Raw genomic sequence first — 25,974 nt, forward strand, 5'->3', positions numbered from 1 at the left:
CTAAAGCCAGTGAAATCATTTTAGGCCTTAGTCCATGTGGGCTGCCATAATGCAATACTATAGGCTGGGCAGCTTAGAAATGACATTTATTTATCACAGTTTGGGAGTCTGGGAAGTTCAAGATCAAGGTCCTAGCAGATTTGGAATCTGGTTAGAGCCCTCTTCCTGGTTCATAGATGGCTCTCTTCTCACTGTGTCCTCATGTTGCAGAGATGGGAAGCCAGCTCTCTGGACTCTATTCTAAGGTCACCCATCCTGTCCATGAAGCTCCACCCCTATGACCTAATCACCTCCCAAAGGCCCCGCCTCCTAGTGCCATTCACACTGGGAGTTAGGCTTCCATCTATGAGTTTTGGGGGTCTACAAACAGTCTAGAACAGTTTTTTTTTTAATTAAATATTTTAATCTACTCATTTAGTATTCAGTTGCTGATTTTGCCTAAAGTATCTTTTCTATTAACTACATAAGTGGTGGACCTTCTTTGGTACATCTGCTGAATAGAATCTCTTCTGAGGTTTTGTGATATATACAGGTTAGTCTAAGGCAAAGCATAAAGTTGTTGGTATGTGTAGTACACATACCTTTTAGATAAATATCTTTCTAGCACTTCATGTTTTTATTTTTACCTTTTTAAAAGATTTTATTTATTTGACAGGGAGAGAGAGTGTACAAGCAGGGGGAGCGGCAGGCAGAGGGAGAGGGAGAAGCAGACTCCCCACTGAGCAGGGAGCCCAACGTGGGACTCGATCTGGGCCAGGACCCTGGAATCATGACCTGAGCGGAAGGCAGATTTTTACTGACTGAGCCACCCAGGCATCCCCTTCCTAGAGTTTTAAAGGGATGTTAGAGGGACATGGAGCCCAGCTGCCATCCCTATCATCCTATCATCATTGTTTCTACTTCCCTTACAACCAGAGACATCCACCTCCAGATGTGTGCCATAGCCTGTGTCCATTTTGTCTCCCTAGGGAGGATGAACATGCCCTCATCCAACAGTACTGTCAGACGCTCGGAGGGGAGTCCCCGGTCAGCCAGCCCCAGAGTCCTGCTCAGATCTTGAAGTCGGTAGAACGGGAAGAACGTGGAGAATTGGAACGGATCATTGCCGACTTGGAGGAAGAACAAAGGTGCGTCTGACCTGGGAGAGGAAGCTCTGTCCCCCTGGGCAAACTCCTAAAAGGAAAGTCTTGAATCATACTTTCAATATGATCCCTACCCATTTTCCTTTCAGAAGTGTGTTCTAAGAAACCCAGGTGGAGTCCAAGTTTTAGGGTAGGCTAACAAGCTAGGGCACTGGCTAAAGATCACACACGGGTGGGTTCCCAGAGGGGTGACGTCTGTTAGAACACCTGCTTAAAGCTAGAGTGTTGTTCCTGCTTACTTATTTCACTGTTCATAGATGTTTTTACCTAAGAAGAAAGAAGGAGCTGGAGTTAAATCTGGAGCTCGTGGGCAGTTTGAGAGAGAAGACAATGCACGTGGTGGTGATTCCAGTTTTTGCTTTTCTGCACTAGAAACTTGCAGGTGGAGTATGAGCAGCTGAAGGAGCAGCACCTGAGAAGGGGGCTCCCCGTCGGGTCACCTCCGGACACTGTCGTGTCTCCTCACCACGCATCTGAGGACTCAGAACTCATAGCAGAAGCAAAACTCCTCCGGCAGCACAAAGGTCGGCTGGAGGCTAGGATGCAGATTTTAGAAGATCACAATAAGCAGCTTGAATCTCAACTCCACCGCCTTCGCCAGCTGCTGGAGCAGGTAGAGTGTGTGGGACTCAGTCTCTGGTAGGGGGTGGGGTGGTCCCAGTGTCAGCAGAGAGGCTCACTTGCGGCCTCCCACCTCCATGCTTACTTCCACTCTTCGAATGGAAGCACCCCATCCGCCACTACTCCAGAAGTGTGTTTGCCCCACTTAAGATGGAATTTCCCATTCTTCTACCACACGGAAATCTGTCTCAGCTCTGAATCCTTTAAGGGAAGAGACCCTGTAACATACATCCGTGTAAATTACATGTGGGAATGCTGTAAGGGGAAGGAAGCCATTGGAGCTCTTTATGCTAAAGCCTTTCTTCCAGGGAACTATTTTCATGAAATTCAGTAGCAGGTGCTTATTAATGTGCAGCTGTTGTTTCCTAACTTCAGGCCATGGTTTATGGCAATTGTTTGCACACTTTCTTGACAATAAGAAATACAACTTACATTATGATGAATGCATACCTGTATGATGAATACAGCATAATAATTGCCGTTATAAAAAAATTCCCTTATTTTCTATTTTTTTAACTTCCTTCCTCCCTCCTTCCCTTCCTTCCTTTTTTCCTTCCTCTCTTCCTCTCTTCTTTCCTGTGTTTCTCTGTACCTCCTCCCATTTTTCATCTCTTTCTCTTTTCTTTCTTTGTGCTGGTTGGCACCTACCAAATTAATTTTATAGCTCATCAGTGGATATTAGCCCGCAGTTTTGAAAAATACTCTTCTTTGGATATATAAGAAACATCAGACGCAGTTTTTGCCTTCTTGGTGTTTGCAGTCTTATTCGGGACCAAAGCAAGATTGTACAATATTACAATAAGATAGTATCGCACATAAAGACACAACACTATAGAGGATTAAGTACTTGATTACATCTAGCAGTTAAAGAATAGAAGTCACGTCACAGAATTAGGAAGATGTCTGGGTAGCAGGTGCATATTGGGTAGAATCCCCACAGATGGGGCTAGACTTTCTCTTTCTTGAAGAATCCTTGACATCAACATTCATGTCATCTTTCTCTGGACTATGTAGTGTGGGGTCCCAGGCAGTGACTAGGCAGTGCTTTTCTCCAGAAAGGATTTCTCCAACCAAAGGCAGAAGCAACTTTTCCTCCAGTGATCTTCTCAAATGTCAGAAAACCATCTTGTCACAGTTGCTGTCAGTATCTTTTAACTTGTCAGAATCATCCCAAACAGTGTGATTTCTGCATTACCTACACAGCAGGCCAGAGATTTCACCTTTAAACCATATACTTTTCTGTGTGTCTTTTGCTATTTCAGGATTTGCATCGGACCATTTTAGGGAAGGCTCACTTTGGGTCTCCAAATTGTGCATCGTTAGAAAACAGTAGTTTCCCTAGAGTGCCCCAAAGCTGGGCTTTCCCTAAGCCTTCTGGAATGTTTGAGTCTTCTCTGGTGCCACATTATAAGCACTATGAATTTGAAGTTTCTCTGTGGTGCCTGTGTGAGGGATGAATTTTCTCTTAAAATCTCTGATTTAAAATATGAAGTGTTATTATTAACCTAGTGCAGCGATAGAATCTTTGCAGCGGGAAGCTGTGCTTGAAACCTTTATTTGCCATAGCCCGTTGGAGAGCTAACGGCTCTTCTGTTTCCATTACTCCCCTCCCCTCCCCCGACTCTCTCCATCCCATTAGACAGAGCTGCCTAATGGCTCATGTGCCTTCAGAATTGCACAGTAATGCTTTTAGAGATAGCCGATATCTAAATGGCTCTGTATATCCCAGACTGTGGACCTCTTATCTCTTCTTAATGATTTAGTATGAATGCCAGAAGTAGATGGAAAATTCACCTGACAGTAAAAACTGGCAAAACCACCAGACTTCAACTAATACAAATTTAATGGAAAAATCGGCATCAAAAACATTGTAATTTCTGCGTTCCCTGTAAAATGGATGACACTTTCTAATTTGAGCACATACTTGTCAGTGTATCCAGGACCATTTCAAAGCTTTGTGTAGAGTGGGTTTACAACGTGTTTACTATGTGTCAGATTCTGTTCTAATAATCTCAGTGGAAATCCTAACTGATCACCCTCCTCACAAATCCCTTTGACACCAGCATTCTTTTTACCATCCCCAGTTTATAAATACAGAATTCAAGGCCTCAAAGGTTATAAAATTTGCTTAGAATCAGGTAGGTTCTGAGTGGCAGAGTTTCAAGCATGGGAATCCAAAGTTGTGTCCTTACGTCTCCAGTGTGGCCCTAAATATTGATTTAAGTAAAGAAGTGAGCTGATTTTGAAATTGGATGAAATTACTGTATGAGAAATGGTGCTCCTTTTTTAAAGATGAATGAAACCTTTTCTAAATTCACTTGGTTGAGCATCATGGAGAGAAAAATGGAGGGATGAAGCTGACATTGATAAATATATCTCACGTTATAACCAGCTGAGCTCTTCTAGGAGCCCCAGTCGAAGGGGACAGACCACTCAGCACTCAGGGGAAGTAGTGGTGAGCCCACCGAACTGATGAAAACAGGTACTCTAAACGTCTGCGGCTGAAGAACTTGACATGATTTAATCATCCATGGAAGTCAGAAACAGAAATGTTTTCCTTAGCAATTGTTTGAGTCCTTCCTCTGCTGTAACCTCTGAATGTGATTGCAGCCTGAACCTGATCCCCGAATCAACGGCGTCTCCCCCTGGGCTTCGCCTCAGCAGGCTGCCCTGAGCTACTCCTTGGATCCCGACCCTGGCCCTCAGTTCCACCAAGCAGGTTGGTGTCTCCGAGACCTGGCTAACTCCCCGCTCTGCTCTGAGCGTCGCCACTTGCTTGTCTTTCGTTTTATTTATTTTTTTATTTTTCTAAAAGATTTTATTTATTTATTTATTTATTTGACAGAGAGAGTGAAAGAGGGAGCACAAGCAGGGGGAGTGGCAGGCAGTGGCAGAGGGAACAGCAGGCTCCCCACTGAGTAGAGAACCCAATATGGGGCTCCATCCTGGGACCCTGAGATCATGACCTGAGCTAAAGGCAGATGCCACTGAGCCACCCAGATGCCCCTCTCTTTCATTTTAAATAGTGTTCTTACTCACCAGTGTCTTAGAGCATAAAGGACTTTCATATTCCCTTTGTGCTCAGCTGCATATAAAGACTTTTTAGCAACATGAAAAAAGTAAACATCTTAGAATAATCATTTATAATGTATTTGCTTCTATAATATGTAGTAGTGGATTGAATTTCGACAAAAGATGAAAAAAAGTGCTCTTTCCTTTTGGTATGAGCAACAATTTACTTTTTGCTTTGCCTTCAGAATGACTTTTTTTTTTTTTTTAAAAGATTTTATTTATTTATTTGACAGAGATCACAAGTAGGCAGAGGCAGGCAGAGAGAGAGAGAAGAAAGCAGGCTCCCCACTGAGCAGAGAGCCCGATGTGGGGCTAGATCCCAGGACGCTGGGATCATGACCTGAGCTGAAGGCAGAGGCTTTAACCCAGTGAGCCACCCAGGCGCCCCTGATTCTTTTTTTTTTAAATATATTTTCCATCTCTAAAATTTATATTTGTACATATTCAGGATATCATCCTAAAGTATATTATACCAAGAAGGGTTTTCTCTGCCCAGGTGTGGGAACTGAATGCTCTGCTTTTTCCATGCTAGTCCTTATAGACATTGCCACCTCCCCTGCCCCCATTATTGCCAAGGTCTCACCCAGCCTGTCTTTAGTCACAAAGGGGCATGTCGCTGCTGCTAGAAGGACTCTGTCAGCCAGCATTCAGGAATGACATTTTGTTATTGATGAAATTTAAGTTCTAAAGTTTTACTGAGGACCACATATTTTAATCAAATTAATTTGTATTTAAGATATCTTTTGTTATATTAGAGGAAAACCTAAAATATTAATGTTATTTTAATTGTTTTAAATAAGTGACTTATTTTGCTATTTATTGGTTGTAGAATAAAAGACATCAAAGTAACAAGTATCTTCTAAAACACCTCTACGTTTGTGTCAGTGTAAGCCAGCCCGTGCCAGAGTCTCCAAGAATAAAGAAGGAAGGAGAAAGAAACTGACAGAATTTTTTATATGGAAAAACAGAGTGTAAAATAATGGCATTCTGTCTAATATATTAAAATAATATAACCACATTACTTTTCATTCATAAATGTGCCCCTGGCACATGGAAGCTTCCAACAGAAACATCTAATACATCTTATTGATATGAAATTATATTACCAACAAATTAATACAAAAATGGTTTATTGCCTAAAATTGTTGATTTAAGGAGAATGATTTTCACTTTGCTATATAGATAGAGGCCAGGATTCGTGTTTTCTGCCCATGTTGGGTTTTGGTGGAAGGCCTGATATTGTTCTTTTTCTCTGCTGTCGCAGCAGCGGAGGACCTGCTGGCTCCCCCACAGGACACTGGCACGGACCTCACGGAGTTTATGGAGCAGATCAACAGTACTTTTCCATCTTGCTGCCGTGAGTATGAAGGACCCCAACACCATCAGGACGCTGTTCCCGTCCATGTCTTTTTTCCTGCTTGGGGCCCTCTGTCTTCTTTGGTAGGATAGCAAAAACCAATAGGAGAAACAGGACTGAATATTATTTAGAAAGAAATCAAGCATTCTACATGTTGACAAAGGAAATGAAGCGCAGGCTGGATGCTGTCACGTCCCCGGGCTGCGGTGAGGACCCTGCTCTCGGAGCGCTTTCATTGTGCCTGACGGATAATATCGTGAAGGCAAACAAGACAAACCCCTTTGTGAGAAGTTTCCTGTCTAGTGCAAACTCTCGTAACAAACATGTTATTTCGTCAAAAAAGAGCTTTTAGCGGCATACCAAACAAGGCATGAAAATAACCTTTTCTGATGTAATTCTCTTTTTTTCTTTAAAAAACATTTTATTTTTAAGTCATCTCTACACCCAGTGTGGGGTCTGAACCCACAACCCTGAGGTCAAGAGTCCTGTGTTCCCCCGACTAAGCCAGCCAGGCACCTGCACTCTCTTCGCTTCAGACATTATTCTCTGATGTCATCAGATTCAGTTCTAGAAGGGGATTATTTTCAGATTTTTTTTCTCTCTTTTATTTTCTTTCTCTGGTTTCTTTCCTCATGGAATAAAATAGTCCGTGCATAAAGGCCAAATAATTGAAGACATCGCAGATTATAACCCTGTGACTTTTCCATATGAACAACCAAGAGCTAGAAAATAATCAAATGAAAGCAGCCCAAATCCCAGAGGAAATTACATAATGTTCTTATTTATTGATTTTTTTTACCAAACTTTTTTACTTCAGCCTCTTGCCACCTCCCCGTGAGCTTTCCCAAGAATCACTTGTGCTCTTTCCAATAGAGGCCACTTACTTGCATGTGTGCAATACTGCTCCATGCTGCAGTTTATTTTAAATAATCTCTTAAAGAAATAGAAATGTTTTATTTATGATTTTTAGTGTGATTTCCTCTCAAATTGATTTTTATACCTAGGCAGCCACTAAGTTAAGATTTTGGCATGTACATACACTACCATATGTATTATATGATATATATATGTATTATATGTATATTTGTGTGTGTGTGTGTGTGTGTGTGTGTGTGTGTAGTAGTAGTAGTAGTATATCTATAAAAGAGCTTCTTACATCACCCTTTTTCATCCTGTCCTTAGAAGATACCATCTTAAGTGATGAAAAAAGGCATTACTAGGAAGGTAGTTAAATAAGATACATTGACTTCATTAAAAAAAATATGCTTCAGCTTATACAATTCTACAGTTTATAAAAATGCCATCATTAGCAGAAAGCAGAAATAGCTATTTGAAATATAGTCTTCCCTGAATTTTCAGAAGTATTTGCCTAAAGCACATCGTGCAGTTTCCATAAACACGTAAATACATTTATATTTGGAATGTGTCATTTTCCATTTACTGTCTGTAACTATACTTCTCAAAGTTTCATGAACTGTATTTACTATCTGTCAGTCCCCACACTCACTCCCCAAAAAACATGTGCGCACACATGCACACACACACACTTTTTTGGCCCTCTAGACTCTCGCAGAGGCTTAAGAAGGCCATTTGAAGCCCGTGTGCCGTCAGATTGTTGCTTCTATTCTAGGCTAAGGGACACAGTAGATGAGCACATTATGTCATTCATATTAAGGTTGGATTTTCTAGAGATTTTAATTCAGGGTTGTATGTTACTTAATAGCTAGACAAGAACTCATCATAGTCACTGTAAAACCTAGAATTTAAAGGTTAAATTTCTAAGTGAAACTACTTTTTAGTTCAGCTTAAATCCAAATACATTAATAATTAGTGAAGAACAAATTCTATCAACCAAAGCCTGTTTAGAAGTTTACATTTAAATGTTATGATGGACATGTTCAATCTGAAAGTCAGTTGTCAGAGAGTTAAGGTGGAAAGTATGTTGAATTAAATGCTCTACAGTGACTATGGATGTATAGTTTCCATATTCACATTTTTGTATTAAAAATGCATAATGTGTCATTTTTTAAAGTTTGTCATAAAGCAATGACTCTTAAATCTTTTCTGTAGTATATTCTTATATCTAGATAGTATAAAAGACTAATCTGTCTTATTTTGGAAGAGAATGTAATTAAATATAAATGATAATCATAAGAATAAGACAAAAATAAAGAAAAAAAGAGATAAATATGTTCATCTCACTTTATGGCTTCCCTTAAAGGTACATATAAAATTCCTATTGGTTGGAATCTCATTAATGATTAATAGATATCATTGGTTCCTGAGACAAACGTATCCCTTCAGTGGGACCTTCACGACAGGTTAAACTCCTACTTTGCCTGGTGCCCTTGCCACCCGTGCCCTAAGATTCCTTCATGGGACAGTGGCTCCATGTTCTCCTAGTCTTACAATCGTACATCCACAGATTTTTCACATTAGTTATAATTTTCCATGCACAAGCATTACTAGTCCTATGTTATTCTGAAGAGTTCAAGTATATCCCATGTAAGAAATGATGAATGGTGTCTTTATAATCCTCTGAATTTCATGCCTTACTATTTTTGGTTTCTGAGGTTCTGTTATTTGGCTTTAGTCTGCTCTTGTTCATATTTATATTCTATGTTTTGCTTTGGTAATATAAAAATCTCCATGATAAGAATGGCTTTCCCTAGAAATAAGGGATGAATTTACTTATTTATAAAACTGATACATATTTTAATTGCATCTAAAGTTATTATTAAACCTTTTAAAAATTGATGCAAAGTAGAAATAGCACCGTAGACTTTGTGCCCAATACATGTTTCTGAATTGAATGAATGAATGAATGATTACCTTTTTCTAACCAGGAAGGTTTAATTGGTAAAGTTTACCCTAGACACTACATAGACATTTTATAGGATTCATTTCCTTTGTTGCCCCTTTTAAGTTGCTCAGCAAGCAAGTCTTTTAATAAACCTTTGCATTCCCAAAGCTTCCTGACCACCTTTGGAGAATTTTTCTGAGCAAATCAGATTGGCACTCTCCCAATGCCAAACCCATCCCTTGAGCCCCTGTTACTAATGAGAACTTTAAAACTGCTTGTCACCAGCATACAGTGAATTGATCTGCATGTTAATCTTGACTTTTGATCCTTTGTGGATTAAAAATTAGCATGGTCACAAGTGAATTTATACTCCTGGCAATCCTGGAATTAAAACAAAGCTGTATTCGTAAATCCTAATTGCATGAATTGCCTACTTAAACATGGCATTTTTCCCCTCCTGGGTCTGTATACTGTAGCGCGTAACACTTTAGAATTTTTGTCTCAAGTTAATATCCCGGTTGCTCCTGATTGCATCCTTGAATTATTGCCTTTTAAAATCTTCTTTTAATTATTTACATTACGTTTCAGAGCAGAAAGGAAGGCATTTTCATCTTTTCTTGACAAGGCGTTAATGAAAGGAATTTCATTGTGGTGCCCATTAACTAATGTACATACTAAAATTTTCACTGGCTGCTCTAACATTTCTTTTTATGTAAATTCTTCTCAGTTTTTTCATTTATGTCATCCAAATATACAAGATACTAGGACTGAATATTTTTGGCTGACAGACCATTAAATGCTTTTAAAATTATTTTTTATCTATGGACATATTTTCACTGTGAATTGCCCATATGTATTAAACTTGAGTGACGTTCATCACAAACTCAAAACCTACTAAAATGCAAGGATTTCCTGGCTTCTTGTAGAAATAGATGTGTGCGGTTTGCTCAGGAGAATACTCAAAGCCTTTTATTTGGTATAAAGTTATAGGGTGAGGGGTGCCTGGGTGGCTCATATGGTTAAGCGTCCAACTCGTGATCTCAGCTTGGATCCTGATCTCAGGGTTGTGAGTTCAAAGCACACCCAGTGTAAAGCCTACTTAAAATAAAACAAAACAAAACAAAATAAAATAAAATAAATAGTTATAGGGTTCATGATGCTGATTTGGAGCAAGAGGATTTGATTTCTGGTTGGGGTTGGCTGCTATGCAGAAGAGAAGTGTGGGTGTCTGTGTTGTACTTAATTCTAATGCAGTGGAGTGCTCCTTCAGTGTGGCTCAGTGGGAAGGACATCCACTCTCTTGTTTTCCTGCTGTAACTTACGTATCTGGTAGGACTAGGCTGGATTTTAGCCTCATTCTTCCCTCAGGTATGGAGGGGGCTCACACTTTCCCTCCAGGCATCATAAAGTTGCCCTTCTTTGTTTACTCTGCTTTTCTTACAAAGTACCCACTGTGTGGTCATGGGTTTTCCCTCTTTCTCTCTTCTTTTTTTTTTTTTCCCCTCAGCACAAAAAAATGAGAGATGGAAGGAGTGCAACATGGTAGTTGATTAGGGATGTTTCTTATTTGACCCAGAACAGATGTTACCCTCCTGGAGGGGGCAGAACACCCCCCCCCCAACCCAGCTTCCTCTGCCCACCCTCACAGTGCCCATGGGCCAACTGCATTTGCTGTGTTTTCTAGAACCAGGAGGGAATGGAGTGGTCCAGATGCAAAGGCAAATCTATCACCATAGTTCACCTTCTCTAACTGGGCCCTCCAAGCACAGTGATTAGCCTTAGGGCCCACAAGACTACCAAGGGTGAGTCCAGCCCTCTGTTTGAGCAAACACATTGCCATCAGTTTTCTAGGCCTTTGGGGCCAAGGTGAGCCAAGGGTGGCAGAACCTGAAGACACATGCCCTTCATTTCCCTCATCACCTGTTGGTCAGGATTTATGCTGTTCAACAAAATATGTAGAACTTGCTCTGTTCAGAGATGTAAACCAAATGCATGGCCTGATTTCAGTAGGAAATTTTGAGATTTTTATTTTCAAAACTAATTAGCCACTGATGCCTTGGTGTGTACTTACTTGAGAGAGCCAGCATATGTTTTGCATATTTTGGTAGAACTTTAATATCTTAAAGGACATGGGATGTGAGAAACTAGGGAAAAGAAACTAGTCTTTGTTAAAGCACATAGCCAAAAAAAAAAAAAAAAAAAAAAAAAGAAAGAAAGAAAGAAAGAAAGAAAAGGAAAAGAAACGAAAAACCAAAACCTGTTTCTTATTTTCTTATGGACCCAGCACGCTTCCGCTGCGCTACTCTGCTTTCTTATTTTCTTATTAGCACCCATTTAACAGCTGGGAGCTGGGAACACTCTCCAGAAATCAAATGCCTCTGGGCAGGGAACCAGCAAGGCCACCAGAGCTCCTTCCACTGATTTCTTTTGTTTTCTCTTTCAGCCAATGTCCCCAGCAGGCCACAGGTAAGAGTTAATGGGGTTGATTGGCTTTGGGGCTTGTTGATTATAACAAGTAAGTTGATTACTGGAGTAAGCAGATGAGCTGCTCTTGATTTTAGTGCTAGACTTTGTTCCCCATGTAAATTAGTAAACTTGCTTGACCTTTCAGTGTTGGTTAATTCTGTCAGTCTGGGGAGGGAAAACCCCTCTCAGGCTAGTTTTTCCAGATGCCCCAAAATACCAAGTGCCTGATCCTTTGTGTTCTAACAGCTTTTTACTGGCCTCATATGCATTGTGCAAAATCACCCTGGATAGATCTGGCTGACCAGTGCCCTCCCAGATTTGCAGTATCACAGAACATGGACTTAAAAATCATGACTTTGGGGTGCCTGGGTGGCTCAGTGGGTTAAAGCCTCTGCCTTCAGCTCAGATCATGATCTCAGGGTCCTGGGATCGAGCCCCACATCGGGCTCTCTGCTCAGTAGGGAGCCTGCTTCCCTCTCTCTCTCTCTCTCTGTCTGCCTGCCTCTCTGCCTACTTGTGATCTCTCTCTCTCTGTCAAATAAATAAAATCTTTAAAAAAAAAAATCATGACTTCAGTGGTACACAAAATGATTTTGGTACTTTGAGGGGGCGGATGTTTTGTTTTTTCCTTTAAGTTTGCTGAGAAGGAGAGGGGAGGAATTTACTGAGAAAGGTCAGCAGCTCTACCTTGATACCTGGCGGTATCAGGGCTCTTAGTGCTCAGGAGCCACAAGACCACAACAGCACATCTTTGGAGAACGTTTTCTTTCCTGAGCTTGTTTATGAATCTTGAACCTCCTGATTGTGTCATTGTCTTAATGGCAAGGGGGGCTGGGGTCTTCATGGGAATCACAGACAGGTGGTCTATAGAACCTGGAGGGAAGAAAAGGAAATATGTCAGTTAGCAGATGTGAGGTATGAGCTCAGGAGATGTGAGGGGAGAGCTTGGAGAGGAAGATTATTCTGATTGCTTGTGTCATCTCAGTGAATCAGAAGCCAGGGCTTCAGCAGGGCTGAGGATGGGAGGAAGTGTCCGAGGTGTGAGGAAATCCTAGAGGATGTTGCCCTGGCTGCTTGGAGATCAAGAGATCATGGACAGGGAAGTAGTGTGAGTGCAAGGCAGTGTTCAGCATGACTTCTGGTGCCTACCTGTGAACTTAATGTGAGGCCGTCTGCAAGGCTGTGTGTTGTCTGCTGGCCACATTCAAGTTCATAAGCACAGGTACCAGAGTTGGCTGAGTGTTGCATTTTACCAGAGTTGAAGTCATGGTTTGGCCCAGAGAGTGCAACAATTCAAGGGAAGAGGCAGAGACATGCTGATAATGATTGAACCAGACATCTAAACTTGTAGGAAAAGAAGTGAAGACATGTTAGGTGCAGGAGACAGAAAAAAAGGCAGGAGGAACAATGAATTATGGTAGCAAAGGGTGGATGGCATTGGGGTCCTAATGGAAGTAGGTGGGAAAGTAGGGGTAGTTTTCAGAAGGCAGGATGATTGAAATTGAAGTGTTGGAGGGGTTGAGGTATTGGTGATGGTGATGGTATTTGGAAGTTTGCATGGCTGACAAGGCTGGAGGACAGGTTCACTGGAGGAGAGGAGCTCGAGGAACTGAGAGGCCAGAGTTTGGGAAGAACATCTGTGTGGGTATTGAAATCATGGAGATTTAAACATAGTTTTAGCTTGATGGTGGTGAACCATTCTTCAAAAAAGTAAGGGAACATGACCCAAGGGCTCAGAAGTTGACTATCATGGGTAGTAGAGTCTGATGGTGTGAGATTCGAAGTTGGGTGGGGAGAGAGAGGAAAAGGCCTGAAGAAACGTAATGTGGACCTAGAAAGCAGTTATCCAATACATGAAGAATACAGGAGATAAAAAATGGTCATATGTGAGGAGGTTTTGGAGGAAGCCATGTCTTCAAGGAAGCTGGGTATTGATGAGAGCAACCAACTGGAGGACACATTCAGAGAAGAACAAAGGATGTGAATTTTAATGATAATGGATCCAGCTGTTTGACATTCCCTTCAAAAGATTAATGCCACTCCCCTGAGCATGGCCCAGATTTATATCTTCTCAGGGCTACGTACATTGGCCCAGGTCCATTAACTGGAGCCACCACTCACCCTGAGACTATAAGTCCTGTCTTTCATTCCTCTTGTCTGGACCCCAGCATGGATTGGGGACCAGTTGGAATTATAAAGGGTATCCCCTTAGCCATAGACCTCCCAAAGTCCCCCAGGGAGAGACTGGGTCCTTGAACCAGCCTCATTCACTCACCCTTGGTACCTCCAGCAAGAAAAAGCCAAGTCCTCTTGATTTTAACCTGGTTTCCAGCCTCGGCACGAGACAAGTCTTCCAAAACATCCTCTCTGTTGGCTGCAATGATAAAAAGCAGACTAGATGCCTTCTGCATGGAAGAGAAAGCCCTCATCCCAGGGAGCAAAAGTCACAGGGGAATAGAGGGTTCCGTTCAAACACAGCAGAATGGGATTTGACTTGTTCTGAAAGAAGCACTTTGATTTCTCAGAAGAGATGTGACAGGTCCCTCCTACTGTAATGTCTGTGTAAATGTTGCTCTGACAGCACTGTCTCCCTTCCTGCAGGCAATGTGAAATATCCATCTAGCCAACCAACATTTCCTGACTGCCAGTGTTGCCCTTTTCAGCAAATGCCAATTCCAAGTTCCATTGAATCAGAACTCCATGGCTCCTTGACACATGCTGTTGAGCGCTGACTGTGTGTTCTACTGAAGGAGTAAAACACTGACTATCCAAAGAGAAAAGGATATTTTGTTTTTATAATAATCATATATTATTGTTTATTGCTTTCTTCTTCCCTTTCTATGCAACTGTAAATTAATGAACAGAGTGGTATTTGGAAATGGTAATACATTTGTCACTGATTTGTATACTGTATACAGCATTGGGAAAATGGGTGGGGGCTTTCTAATATGATACTTCTTTTTAATAACCATGACAAAAATTGCATAAGAATGAGAAAACAATGTTACATTTTTACATTCCTTCATATTAACCTTGTACAATAACTTCATTTATTTTTTCCATTCCTTTACCATTACGTTTTGGTTATTTATAATTTATCAGCCACATGACCAAATGGATTTCCTTGTGTCTGTTTCCATGATTTGGCCAAATTACTAAATTCATGTATTTCAATCAAATATTTATGTGTATGATTTAGGCCACATCTTTGTGTATGCCACTGAACTTTATTTAGACATCATATACTTCACTTCTTTAGTGACCACTTGGATAACCACAGTAAAAGCCCTGTGGGGACTCCCTGGCATTCCCATTGGGATTTGTTTCCTGCATTTTATTTCCCTGCCCTATGTAAGTAGGTCTTGATTTCTTAATTTATTTCATGTCCCAGTCTATATGATAGAGGAGACTCAAAGCAGGATTCTAATAATCTCAAAGATCATTTCACCAAAGGTTACCCATTTACATAATCATTTTCATTTTGACATAGAAACAAAACATGGGATAACTTTTTTTTTCATTGCGAAGTCTTGATTTTCATCATTAAATACACAGCAGACCTTTCCTTCATTGTGCTACCAGGACACATCTTTGTCTTCAATTCCCTTTTAAGAGAACTTTATTTTTGTTTACATATACTCAAGTCATTTGTAATTCTTGAAATTCCCAGTCATTTTCTTTCTGACAGCAGACACAAATTTAATGCATATTTCATTTTACCTTTCGGGTGAATGATTACATTTTTTTATTACTTTTCATTTGACCAATTTATTTGGAAGGGATGTTTATCAAAAACCTATGTCACTGCTTCCACAGAGGAATAAAATTAATACTTAGATGGTGGTACCCCTGCCTGTACCTTTGAGTACATTCACTTAGGTGTTTCATTCAACTTCTGATTTAACCTTTAATTGATTCAGTTGAAACATGTTATGTAATCACCAAATGTAGAGAAACCAAAACAAACAAACAAACAAACAAACAGTGAAAATAATGTGTTTTGATTCAGCATTCATACATTTAAAACATCAGGACATTTTAACTTTGGGTTCTCTTGACCTGGGATTTGGCCAGAAGGAGGCTTAAAGTTAGAAATTGCTATTCTTTTAGAATAGGTTGGGTGGGTTGGGGGCAAGGGTGTCTATTTGCAGCCTAGATATTTTGAGAAGAAAATTGTTTTCTATAAGAGGAAAGCCATGACCACCTTTCTACCTCAGATCCATCTTCATCCATCGTGTTGGAAATAGCTTTATGCTGCTGCAGTCCGCAAAATCTAGAGCTTTTCTCAGACCACATCAAACCCAAGAAAAGCACCTATTTAAAGAAAAAAAATTTCCCTGAACTCTGAACTACAAGTTGTAGATTTGGTGTCTTCCTTGTTCTTACTTTGAAAAAATACGTATTCATTTTTTTCTGCTTGTAATGGTGTGCAACATGTCTTCTCTCTGCTATTAAAGAAAAGCTACAGAAAACACTACATTGTAACCTAAGTAATAATAAAAAAATATATCACAATAACAACAAGGGGAAATAAGTATGTAGTTCTTTTGAAATATGTGGTAAAGAACTAATCATAGACTATCATCTAATCTGGTTACATGTTGTATTTTTCATCCTGAATAAAAGTAATTTTAACACAAGATGACTTTGATATTCTTCAGCTGTGTTCATTGATAGAATCTAAGCTCTCAGTGTACATTTATGAAAATAAAATATAAAAAGAGCCTGTATACTGATAACTCTGCATTTTTTCCTATATTTTCTCATACCCACTAATACATCGTTCCTCTTGTTCTCATTGTCTTGTTCTTTCTCTGTGTCTCTTTCTTCTCTCTTATTTATATAATTCTCAATTTCCTTTACAAATAGAAAGCTCATCAATAGGGAGAAATAATTTTGGATGTTAAGAACATGTACGTTAAGCCCTATTGGGCTTCTGTTTTAGTAACTTAGGTACTGTCGGTATTTACTTGATTACTCTTCCAAATTCACTTTTAGCCTCATGCCCTTAAATAATGTGTTTTTACATGTGCCCTGAATTTTAACCATTCTTATAGTGGGTTTAATCCCTTCCTGAAGCCATCCCATGGGAAATAGTGCTGAGAATTGTATTACTTGGTTCTAAAACTAAAAGCTTTCTATGAAATAGAAAAATCCCCAAACATGTAATTTGGTAAAATAAAATGGATATATTCTAATGAACACATATTTCAAACATCTTGTCTGCCCCAAAGTAATATTCACATTAAATATTCCTAAGAAAACAATTGCTGAGTTCCAGTGACCTATTGAGTAGGTAGTTGAAAACAGAAATGAGAACAGAAGAGAACGTTTTGTTTTTACACTAAGCCTTCAGCTTGTTACTTCTATCATCGAGATTAAGCGAATATTGTTTTTAAGGGTGTATTTATTTGAGAGAAAGAAAGCACATGAGTGGTACGGGGCAGCGGGAAGAAGCAGAGGGAGAAGTAGAGAGAATCTCAAGCTGACTCCCCCTTGCATGGGGATCCTGAAGCAGAGCTTGATCCCAGTACCCTGAGATCACGACCTGAGCTGAAACCAAGAATCAGACACCCAGCTGACTGGGCCACCCAGGCGCCCCTATGTGTACATTTTTAAACAATGTCAGTTGGTCTTGGATTTCTCCCTACCTACCCACTCCCCCATTCAGCTATTTTAGTCAACCAACTCACTCAGAGGCCTTTCTGAATTCATTAGTTGAAAATTTTAATGTAAATACAGTAAAACACCACTGACACCACACCGCCCAGCACTATAGGTAGGATCTAAAAACTTCATTGCCATACAAAATCAGCTAGTGTTCTAGTGAAGTTAATTAAGCGATCGGAGTGAGCCCCGATGGAGGCCAAGAGCCAATCACATTCGTGCTATGTCCACTTCCTGGGGTAGGAGTTTTCTGTTGCCATGATCATGGGTATGGCAACCATAAAACCTCAATGAGAAGAATGTCTTTAGTTCATGGGACGTGAGGAGGCAGGACTCCTCTGCTCACACCTGTACTTGCCCAGATGTCTTGGGTTGACTGGCTGTTGAGGGGCGTGGGGTGGCCAGACTGGATGGTAGCAGCAAACTGGCTGCATTCTTGCACTCACTAGGGAGGTAACTGGGTGTGTTCTCCTACACTGACCCACGCTGGGGGAGCAAATGTAGGGCTTTGCTGAGAACTGGCACACCACCACTTGTACCAAATCCTGTTTGTCAAAGCAAATGGCAAGGCTAGGAATGGGTACCCAATACTACCTCTTTTATGAGAGCAGCTGCGAAGTTGCTGAGGGTGTGGCTACAGAGAGGGACCCCCAGATTTCCCGGTATGAACTTCGAGGAGGTAAAGCAGGACACTTAGGCCAAAATACCAACATGTCCATTTCCTTGGGCATTGTGTCCACTCTCTCATTGGAATGAGAAGGGGTGTGGACATTTTACAAGGCATTTTTTGAAAACAAAGCTCAAGATCAGCCCTTCCTCCCTAGGCTACCCATCCAATTTCAGAAAGAGACACAAGTAGAAAAACTTGGCATGTTCTCTGCCCAAAAACTCTGGGGTGGGAGAAGACCTCAGGACTGATACTCATCATTGAAATTAGAAAATTTGAAAATCATTGAAAATTAGAAAAATAAAAAATAAACATAAAGCAGAAAAAAGCTAGATGAAAAATGGAATAGTAGGGTATTATTTTAAACTTCTTAAGTTTGTCAAACTGAATTGCTAATGTTTAGTTGGAAGGACACACAATACATGAGGTTCTTAGCTTTGACCAAATGAGTACATCCCTGTGATATTGTGTTCCTGCCAAGCATTTGTTTAGAAACATGCAATTTATTTTCCCTTTCTATAAAGTTAACCAACCTGGCACTAATCTCTCATTTTGAAGGCATTCCAATTTGTGGCATAGTTTCATATTTTTGAATATTTGCAGTGTATGCTCCGCTCAGTCTTTTATAGACAGCTTATTTTTTTGGTACTCTTTTGAGTTTTGTATGTGGGTAATTATAAAAAATTAATTGACAGTTTGCCCTCAGCCTAGCTCTGTCCTCTTCCAAGAAAGCACAAACTTTGAATCTGTAATTAAATGAGATGAGTTCCCAGGCTGCCATGGGATGTAATTACAATTAGTTCCTGATATTACTTCTTTTAGCCCACTTTTCAAATGTATTGTAATACTGATTTTAAGTTTTTACTTCAAATCAATTTTTTGAATTTACATAAAATAAAATGACATTCTAAAACTGTTGGGAAGAATTGAGTTGTTCTAGTGTAAATCTGACTTTAAAAGCGAGCCTATCAAAATCTAGAACAGTCTGATTATTATTCCCTGATCTCATGAGCCATGTTTACTGCTTGGCAAATTGTGGACAGCCACACATAGCAGCGGGGATGTGTACGGGTACGCTTTCGAAAATTCACCCTGACCCCATCCTCCTGTGTCCTGCTCTCCTCTCCTCACTTCCATGCCCACCAAGCAGGTTTATCTTGTCAGTGATGCTGAAAATAAGGTGTTGCTTCGTGTAAAACAGAAAACAGCCTGTGGGTGCCTGGCTGGCTAGTGAGTTAAAGCCTCTGCCTTCAGCTCAGGTCATGATCTCAGGGTCATGGGATCGAGCCCCACATCAGGCTTTCTGATCAGCAGGGAGCTTGCTTCCCCCCAGCCCCCCGCCCACCTGCCTGACTCTTTGCCTACTTGTGATCTCTGCCTGCCAAATAAATAAATAAAACAAACAAAAAAAACCAGAAAGCAGCCTGGATACTATCTTCCCAAAATGTCAATGATGAGTTAATAAAATGAAGAAGGTAAAGAGGAATCTTAGGACAAGACATGGATCAAAATTCTGCCTTGGCTTGCGATTTAGTGGCTCTAACTGCATTGAACACAAAATCTCCACGTGCCTGGGACATGTGAGGAGGGGCCACTCAAGTTGGCAAAGACAGAATGAGGGACTAAATCCAGGCCTCAGGGAGTTCCTAATCTGATGGTAGCCCCATAATAAGCAAGTAGTTACAAAACTAGTAACAGGAACTGGAGGGAGGATTCATAGGTCCCTACGAGAACATGTAGGGCACTCTGGACCCCACAGGATGTGTATCTGAATATAGAGACAGCTCAAGGGAAAACATGTGAAATTCACCGCCACCTACAGAGAAGCACATCTCAGTAACTTCACTGGGATGTTTCAATGTACTTAGTAGCGATGTTAGAGTTCTAAGAAGATATCTCAGTGATCACTAAAAATGCACTGGATGTAGCAGCATTTCCCCAGGAAAAGGATTCCCTGGTTAAATAATTTGGGAAGCACTGCATGCTCCAACGCCTCTTAAAGCTTCACAATGCACACGAACATGTTAAAAGCTTTTATAAATCCTAAAGCAGAGAATCCCGCCTATCTGTGCGTCACTCTGCATTTCTAAAGCATTTCACAACAGAACCCTTTCTGCTCACCTATTCACATCCGGAAGTATACACTTAGATGCTGAATTAATGTTCTAAGTTTTATTCTTGCAACTACATATGGGTGGTGATCCCATGAAATTGAGAGAAGTGTTAAGTGAATAGTAAAACAATTGGTATTAATCCAAGAGAGTAACCTCCTGTTGAACCGATGTATTCTTATCATTGCAGGGATATACTCAGGCATGGGTAAGAATCAAGAAAGTTTCTCCTCAGCTTAGCTCTATCCTGGGCTCAGAAAACCTATTTCTAGAGGAAAATGATTTCTATTTCTAAAATCCATGTCTTCCTAGATAAGCCATGCACATACTAAACCAGGCATGAATTACAAAAAGAACAGCATCTAGGCATGGCTGGTTTATCCAAATATTGCCTCCTGAGACCCATTTTTTGTTTATTTATTTCCTTAACTAATAATGGAATTTCTGGGGCACCTGGGTACTTCAGTTAAGCGTCTGTCTTTGGCTCAGGTCATGATTCCAGGGTCCTGGGATGGAGCCCCACCTCTGGCACCCAGTTCAGCGGGGGAGTCGACTTCTACCTCTCCCTCTGACCCTCCCCCTGCTCATGCTCTCCTGCACACACACACTCTCTCTCTCTCTCAAATGAATAAGTAAAAATCACTTAAAAAATAATGGGAATTTCTGATTTCTGCTAAAACTGACCAAAATGTTATCCAATCACAATGTGGTTGTTATGTAATAAGTTATAATAAGTTAACTTATAACTTAACTAATAAGTTATAAATATCATTTATTTTCTCTCCTCCAATAGCCTCTTTCTTTTGCAGTCTGGATCTTTTGCGCAGGTAAAAACTCTCATTCTCCCCCACCCAGACCAATTTGTAAGGTTTTGTGTGTATACACACACACACACACACACACACACACACACACACACACCCATATATATACACAAACAAAATAATGCTCTAGTTTGTCACAACCTATTTGAATTATTTTCCAACTCTATTTCTTTAGGATATGGAGCAAACAGTGCTCTAAATTGTCACAATCAGTTTGAATGATTCTTTTTTTAATAACCATTTTTTAAAGATCTTATTTATTTAGTTAGCGAGAGAGAGAGCGCAAGAGCGCAAGCAGGCAAAGTGGCCGCAGAGGCAGAGAGAGAAGCAGGCTCTCCGTTGAGCAAGGAGCCCGATACGGGACTTGATCCAGGACCCTGGGATCATGACCCGAGCCGAAGGCAGTGGCTTAACTAACTGAGCCACCCAGGCATCCCGAGTTATTCTTTTTTTAAAAAAGATTGAATTCCTTTATTTGAGAGAGAGAGAAAGTGAGAGTGAGCACAAGCAAGGTGGGGGAGGGGCAAAGGGAGAGGGAGAGCACGTTCCTCAGCGAGCAGGGAGCCTGATGCAGGGCTCCATCCCAGGACCCTGGGAGCTTGACCTAAGCTGAAGGCACACGTTTAACCTACTGAGCCACCCAGGTGTCCCTATTTTATTTACTTATTTATTTATTTATTTTTATTTTATTTATTTTTTTATAAAGATTTTATTTATTCGACAGAAAGAGACAGTGAGAGAGGGAACACAAGCACAGGGAATGGGAGAGGGAGAAGCAGGCTCCACACTGAGCAGAGAGCCCGATGTAGGGTTCAATCCCAGGACCCTGGGATCATGACCTGAGCCGAAGGCAGATGATTAACCAACTGAGCCACGCAGCGCCCCCCATTTGAATTATTCTTTAAATCTATCCATTTAGTGTATTAAATAAACACGTACTGGTTATTAATTTCATTTCCCATATTTTACAGATAATAAGAAGAGGAGTCCTATTAGAAATGTGCACTGTGAATGTGAACAGATCCTTTTGAGATTAGGCATCAAGCATCAGTGGTCCTGGATTTTATCTCCCAGGGATAAATTATTTAAGTGGAGTTTCTGAATCAGAACAGTTCAGAGTCAAACCCATGAACAGAGGACTAGAGTATATGCCGCTGCAACTGGCCTAGCCTCAAAGACTAATGAGTTAACTAAGTCACTCTTAATCAGTATCTGAAAGGATAAAGCAGAGCTGCATGATAGAGCATTAAACTGTGGTCCTTGAACCACCTTCAGAATCACCAGGAGTCTGATTATGCCCTTCCCAGACCTGCTGAATGAAGCTTTCCAGACCAATGTTAGGATCTGTTATAGCGGCCTGCTAGTTTCCCAAATAGCCTGTTGATAAGACCAAGTCAAAGGTTTTTTGTTTGTTTGTCTTGGTAAAAGTAGTAAGAGAGAATTCTACTTGGCAGAATGTTCTTAGTGTCTCCGAGGGGGAAAGGGCTTAGTTAAGATTGCAGAACTGGGATAATATAATTTAGGATGGGTAGGCAGAGCAAGGTGAACGTTCTGAGGCGTTTCAAAGAATGTGGGGGAATACAGTTGTTTGGTGCTGTCTGCGGAAGAACTGAATAGTCTGATGTTCACATAACAGGGTTTTTCAGGAAGTTTCTGGAAAAAACAATGAAGTCATAATAAGATCATAATGATGAAGACAGAGGAACACTGAAACCATGTTAGTGAGGACAATGGAATTCTAAACTCATGACATTGTATACAAAGTTGAGTGGGCATAGATATTCTTTATTCTTTTTTTTTTTTAAGATTTTTATTTATTTATTTGACAGAGAGAGAGAGAGAGAGATCACAAGTAGGCAGAGAGAGAGGGGAAGCAGGATCCCAACTTGATCCCAGGACCCTGAGATCACGACCTGAGCCGAAGGCAGAGGCTTAACACACTGAGCCACCCAGGCGCCCCGATATTCTTTATTCTTGGCTCTCGGGTTCTTCAGCCTGAGCTGAAAGATAATCATTAATATCTGGAACATGATCAAGCCACAGCTTTGCCACAATTTGCAGTATCAAAATCAAAATCAAGTGTCATGTTTCCAGGATGGACCTTTCAACCCCCACTGAGTGTGCGTTTTCCTGTTCTTTTTGCCGAATGACCATTCATTAGATCATTAGATGGGACCACAGCTACACACAGGACGCAAAACTCTGGAGATCACAGATCTGAACATTGCAACTAGACAAATAGCACGACCAGGCTTATAACCAGAGTTTTCATTCACTTTTCAGCCAGGAATCATGAGTACCCAAACTAAACTCAGAGAATAGATGCTATCACCCATCTGCTGAGTCTGCAGAAATAGGAATTACTAGCAAAAATCTTTAGATTTTTAATTTCTTTGCATTCCTGGTTTCTGTTAATAGTATTTTAGATACCAAAAAGGTCTAAAGAGCTGTAATCACAACATTCTTTCTCTAAAATAGCACCTGTTCCCTTTAGAGGTCGAGATTACATGGCAGCTCTATTCTGAACTGTTATTTTCCCTGTTTCAGTCTTAAGATCTATCCCATCAACAAGCAAAACTAAGTCTTGATTTTCTAAAGTAGTTGCTAGCATATCTATGCAAGGACCCAGAGGGTTCAAAAACAGATGTTTGAAAGTCATAAGTGCCTTCTTCTTAAAGATAATGCGAGGAGAGGAGCAGGATTCAAAGTATTATAATGATATATAGCAATATCTGAGGCAGAGGAGAATGGGATTTTGTAGGAGGTAAGCCTACTTGCAGATAAATGTTATTTTCCATAAGCAGCAAAGAATTTGCCCCAAGAGGGACTCTAGTTTAAAGGATATGCTAAAAAAGGAGTTGACAGAGCCTCCACTAGTTTAGCTGCTGTGGCTAGTGCCCTTAGCAAGGCGAGTAGATTTTGTCACCAAGTCAAGAGAGAAACTGTAGTACACGGTTGGGCCCTGATGATTCACAAAAAGCTGAGTCAGAACACCTAGGCCTTGTTTAAATATCTCATATTATATATAATTAGACAAACGTGTGATAATTAGGCCCAGAGTGAGAGGTTTTTGAAGAGTTAATTGTAACTCAAGAAAGAAATGTTTGTGCTTAGGTCCCCAAAGGGGCTGGTTACTGAGGATTTGGTTGAGTCATACAATGATGTAGAGATTCAGAACAGCTAGGAACTGCAGTAGTCAGTGAGATTCTAGAATCCTCTTCATCATCTCTCAGTTCCTGCCCTGGGAAAATTCAGCAAGGCCAAACCTGTTAAGAGAAAGAAATTTACCTCCTTGGGATAAATCTTGTTCTAGATGATGAACTTGACTTTGACAAAATTGTTAGGTTCTCTTTGAAAATCTGATGGTGCTTCTGAGCTGAAACAGTAAGTAGAGGGATGGCATCAATCTTAGAGTTCACCCCATCTCAAGAAACAAAAAATTGTCATTCACATAGTGGATAAAAGTCAAATAATGAGGAAATTTCCTGAAGTTGGTGGTTGAAGAACTTGTGAAAAGTAGGAGGGAACTTTCATAGTCCTTTAGGCCAGAGCAGTCAGATGTACTGTGGATTCTTCTAGAAGGCAAACAATTATTGATTATTTTGACCCAAAGAGACACCAAAACAAGCAGAACACAAATATACTAGTGTACAATGGAAGTCTCAGGAGCCACCTAAAAGAAAATAGTATTTGGGTTTGTTAACTACAGGGAAGCAGAGAGTAACTATCCTTATGGCCTGGACAAATATGTATTCCATTCCCCTGGGTTATTAATAGTGATGATAGCAGTGTTAAAGGGAACGCTGCAAAGTATTATCAGACCTTTATTAGACTTTGGCTTTGGTTGTAGTCCATCTTTGAGTCTGGTTAAGAAGCTATCATGTGAGTTTGGGTTGACATTTAAACAGGGCGGTCTTAACTCTAATTGGCCCAGCCTCAAGAACGCTATCTATGGAAGCAGACTATTTACCCGTAAGAAGTCTGGTGTTTCCTTCAGATCTGCAATGTGGGCTTGATTTACATACACAGACATTGGTAAGTCACTGTCCAAATTAGCTATGCTGTTAGATGAATAGGGGGCCCACAGGTATTTCAAGAAAAGAACTATTAGCATATTTAGTCTGGCAGTTCAATTTGCACAGTAAACTACTCTTCATGAAGTTAGCAGGAGTGCGTGTTCATTAAGAAGGAAAATGTGTTCCTTGGTTAGAGACCCCAGGGCAGCAGCTATGGACTGGGACACACGGAGTGTCTGAGGATAATGAGAGACACCCACCACCTGAGTGTTCTAATAGTTCTGTGTTCTGTTTTAATATAGTCTAATAGTTCACTCCAAAGGCAAGGTTGTATAACTGATAGGATTTCAGCTGGCTATTGCAGCACCTGTATCAATAAAAAATTTGCAAGTTTTCCCTTTATTATTGAAAGAAAATTCTCCTGGTAAGTCTGAAGCTAACACAGCTCCCCCTCAGAGCACCTTTACTGATTATGCACTACATTTTGTTCCTGTAGATTCTTGACTAACACAAGAGAATTCTTTTTCCAATGCAATTTTGTTTACAGTGATATTTTGTTTACGCTTTTTGTCTTCATGAAAGGTGGCCTTTTCCCACATAGACTGATTGGGGTGGGATCATCTAGCTAATTTTTTGTTTTTGTTTCCTGTAAACCCACATATTGGTTTTGTTCTAAGCTTTTGTCAAAATATTCAGCAAAGTACTGAAAGCCTGGTAATGGAATTATTAACCATTCTAGTTTTTGCTCTCATACTAAATTCCCTCTTTCTAGCTTAAGACTATTAACAAAAAGTGAGAAGAAAGCTGGGATCACATCTGCCTCAAGATCTACTTCTAAATTTTGTCTAAAAGTAGCAAACAGCCTGTTCTCCAAGTACCAGATGAATTCATCCTTGCTTTGCCTATGAGCCTGTATCCTTGCCAATCTATTCTCATCAGGAAATCTTTGGGGATAGCCACCAAAGACTGTTACCTGGCATGTCCATCTTTTCTAAACCTCTCGATCCCTACATATTTAGGGCTCTTTTCAGGTGTTCCTGAGATCTTCCCAACTTGCCCTATTTTCCTAATTTTCTGCATCCAAGTTTCCACCAATGCATTAACTAATTGGTATAAATCTAGAAGCTTTGGATTATTGGTTTCTAAAGCTCCCCTGCATTCTTCTGCAAATTTCCTTCTATCTTACAGAGGTTTGGAAATTATTTGAGAATGGCTCTCAGCCCAGAGT

The 25,974-nt window shown here is 40.5% G+C and overlaps 1 protein-coding gene across 2 annotated transcripts in view; it reads left to right on the forward strand.

Moving 5' to 3' along the window:
• LOC111147605 (utrophin) overlaps positions 1–16,103 on the forward strand; it is a 552,279-nt gene extending 536,176 nt beyond the window's left edge. Inside the window, exons 70-75 of one of the 2 annotated variants that reach the window (XM_022503758.1) lie at positions 969–1,127; positions 1,515–1,755; positions 4,374–4,482; positions 6,100–6,192; positions 11,439–11,461; positions 14,063–16,103. In XM_022503758.1, coding sequence (XP_022359466.1) covers positions 969–1,127; positions 1,515–1,755; positions 4,374–4,482; positions 6,100–6,192; positions 11,439–11,461; positions 14,063–14,071 — 634 coding nt within the window. In that variant the 3' untranslated portion in view covers positions 14,072–16,103. The remainder of the gene's footprint in view (positions 1–968; positions 1,128–1,514; positions 1,756–4,373; positions 4,483–6,099; positions 6,193–11,438; positions 11,462–14,062) is intronic. The other variant, XM_022503757.1, reaches the window with a different exon arrangement.
• The last annotated feature ends 9,871 nt before the right edge of the window (positions 16,104–25,974 follow it).

This window comes from Enhydra lutris, unplaced genomic scaffold (genome assembly GCF_002288905.1).
Source record: "Enhydra lutris kenyoni isolate GAN:26980312 unplaced genomic scaffold, ASM228890v2 scaffoldscaffold17, whole genome shotgun sequence".
Lineage (NCBI taxonomy): Eukaryota > Metazoa > Chordata > Mammalia > Carnivora > Mustelidae > Enhydra > Enhydra lutris.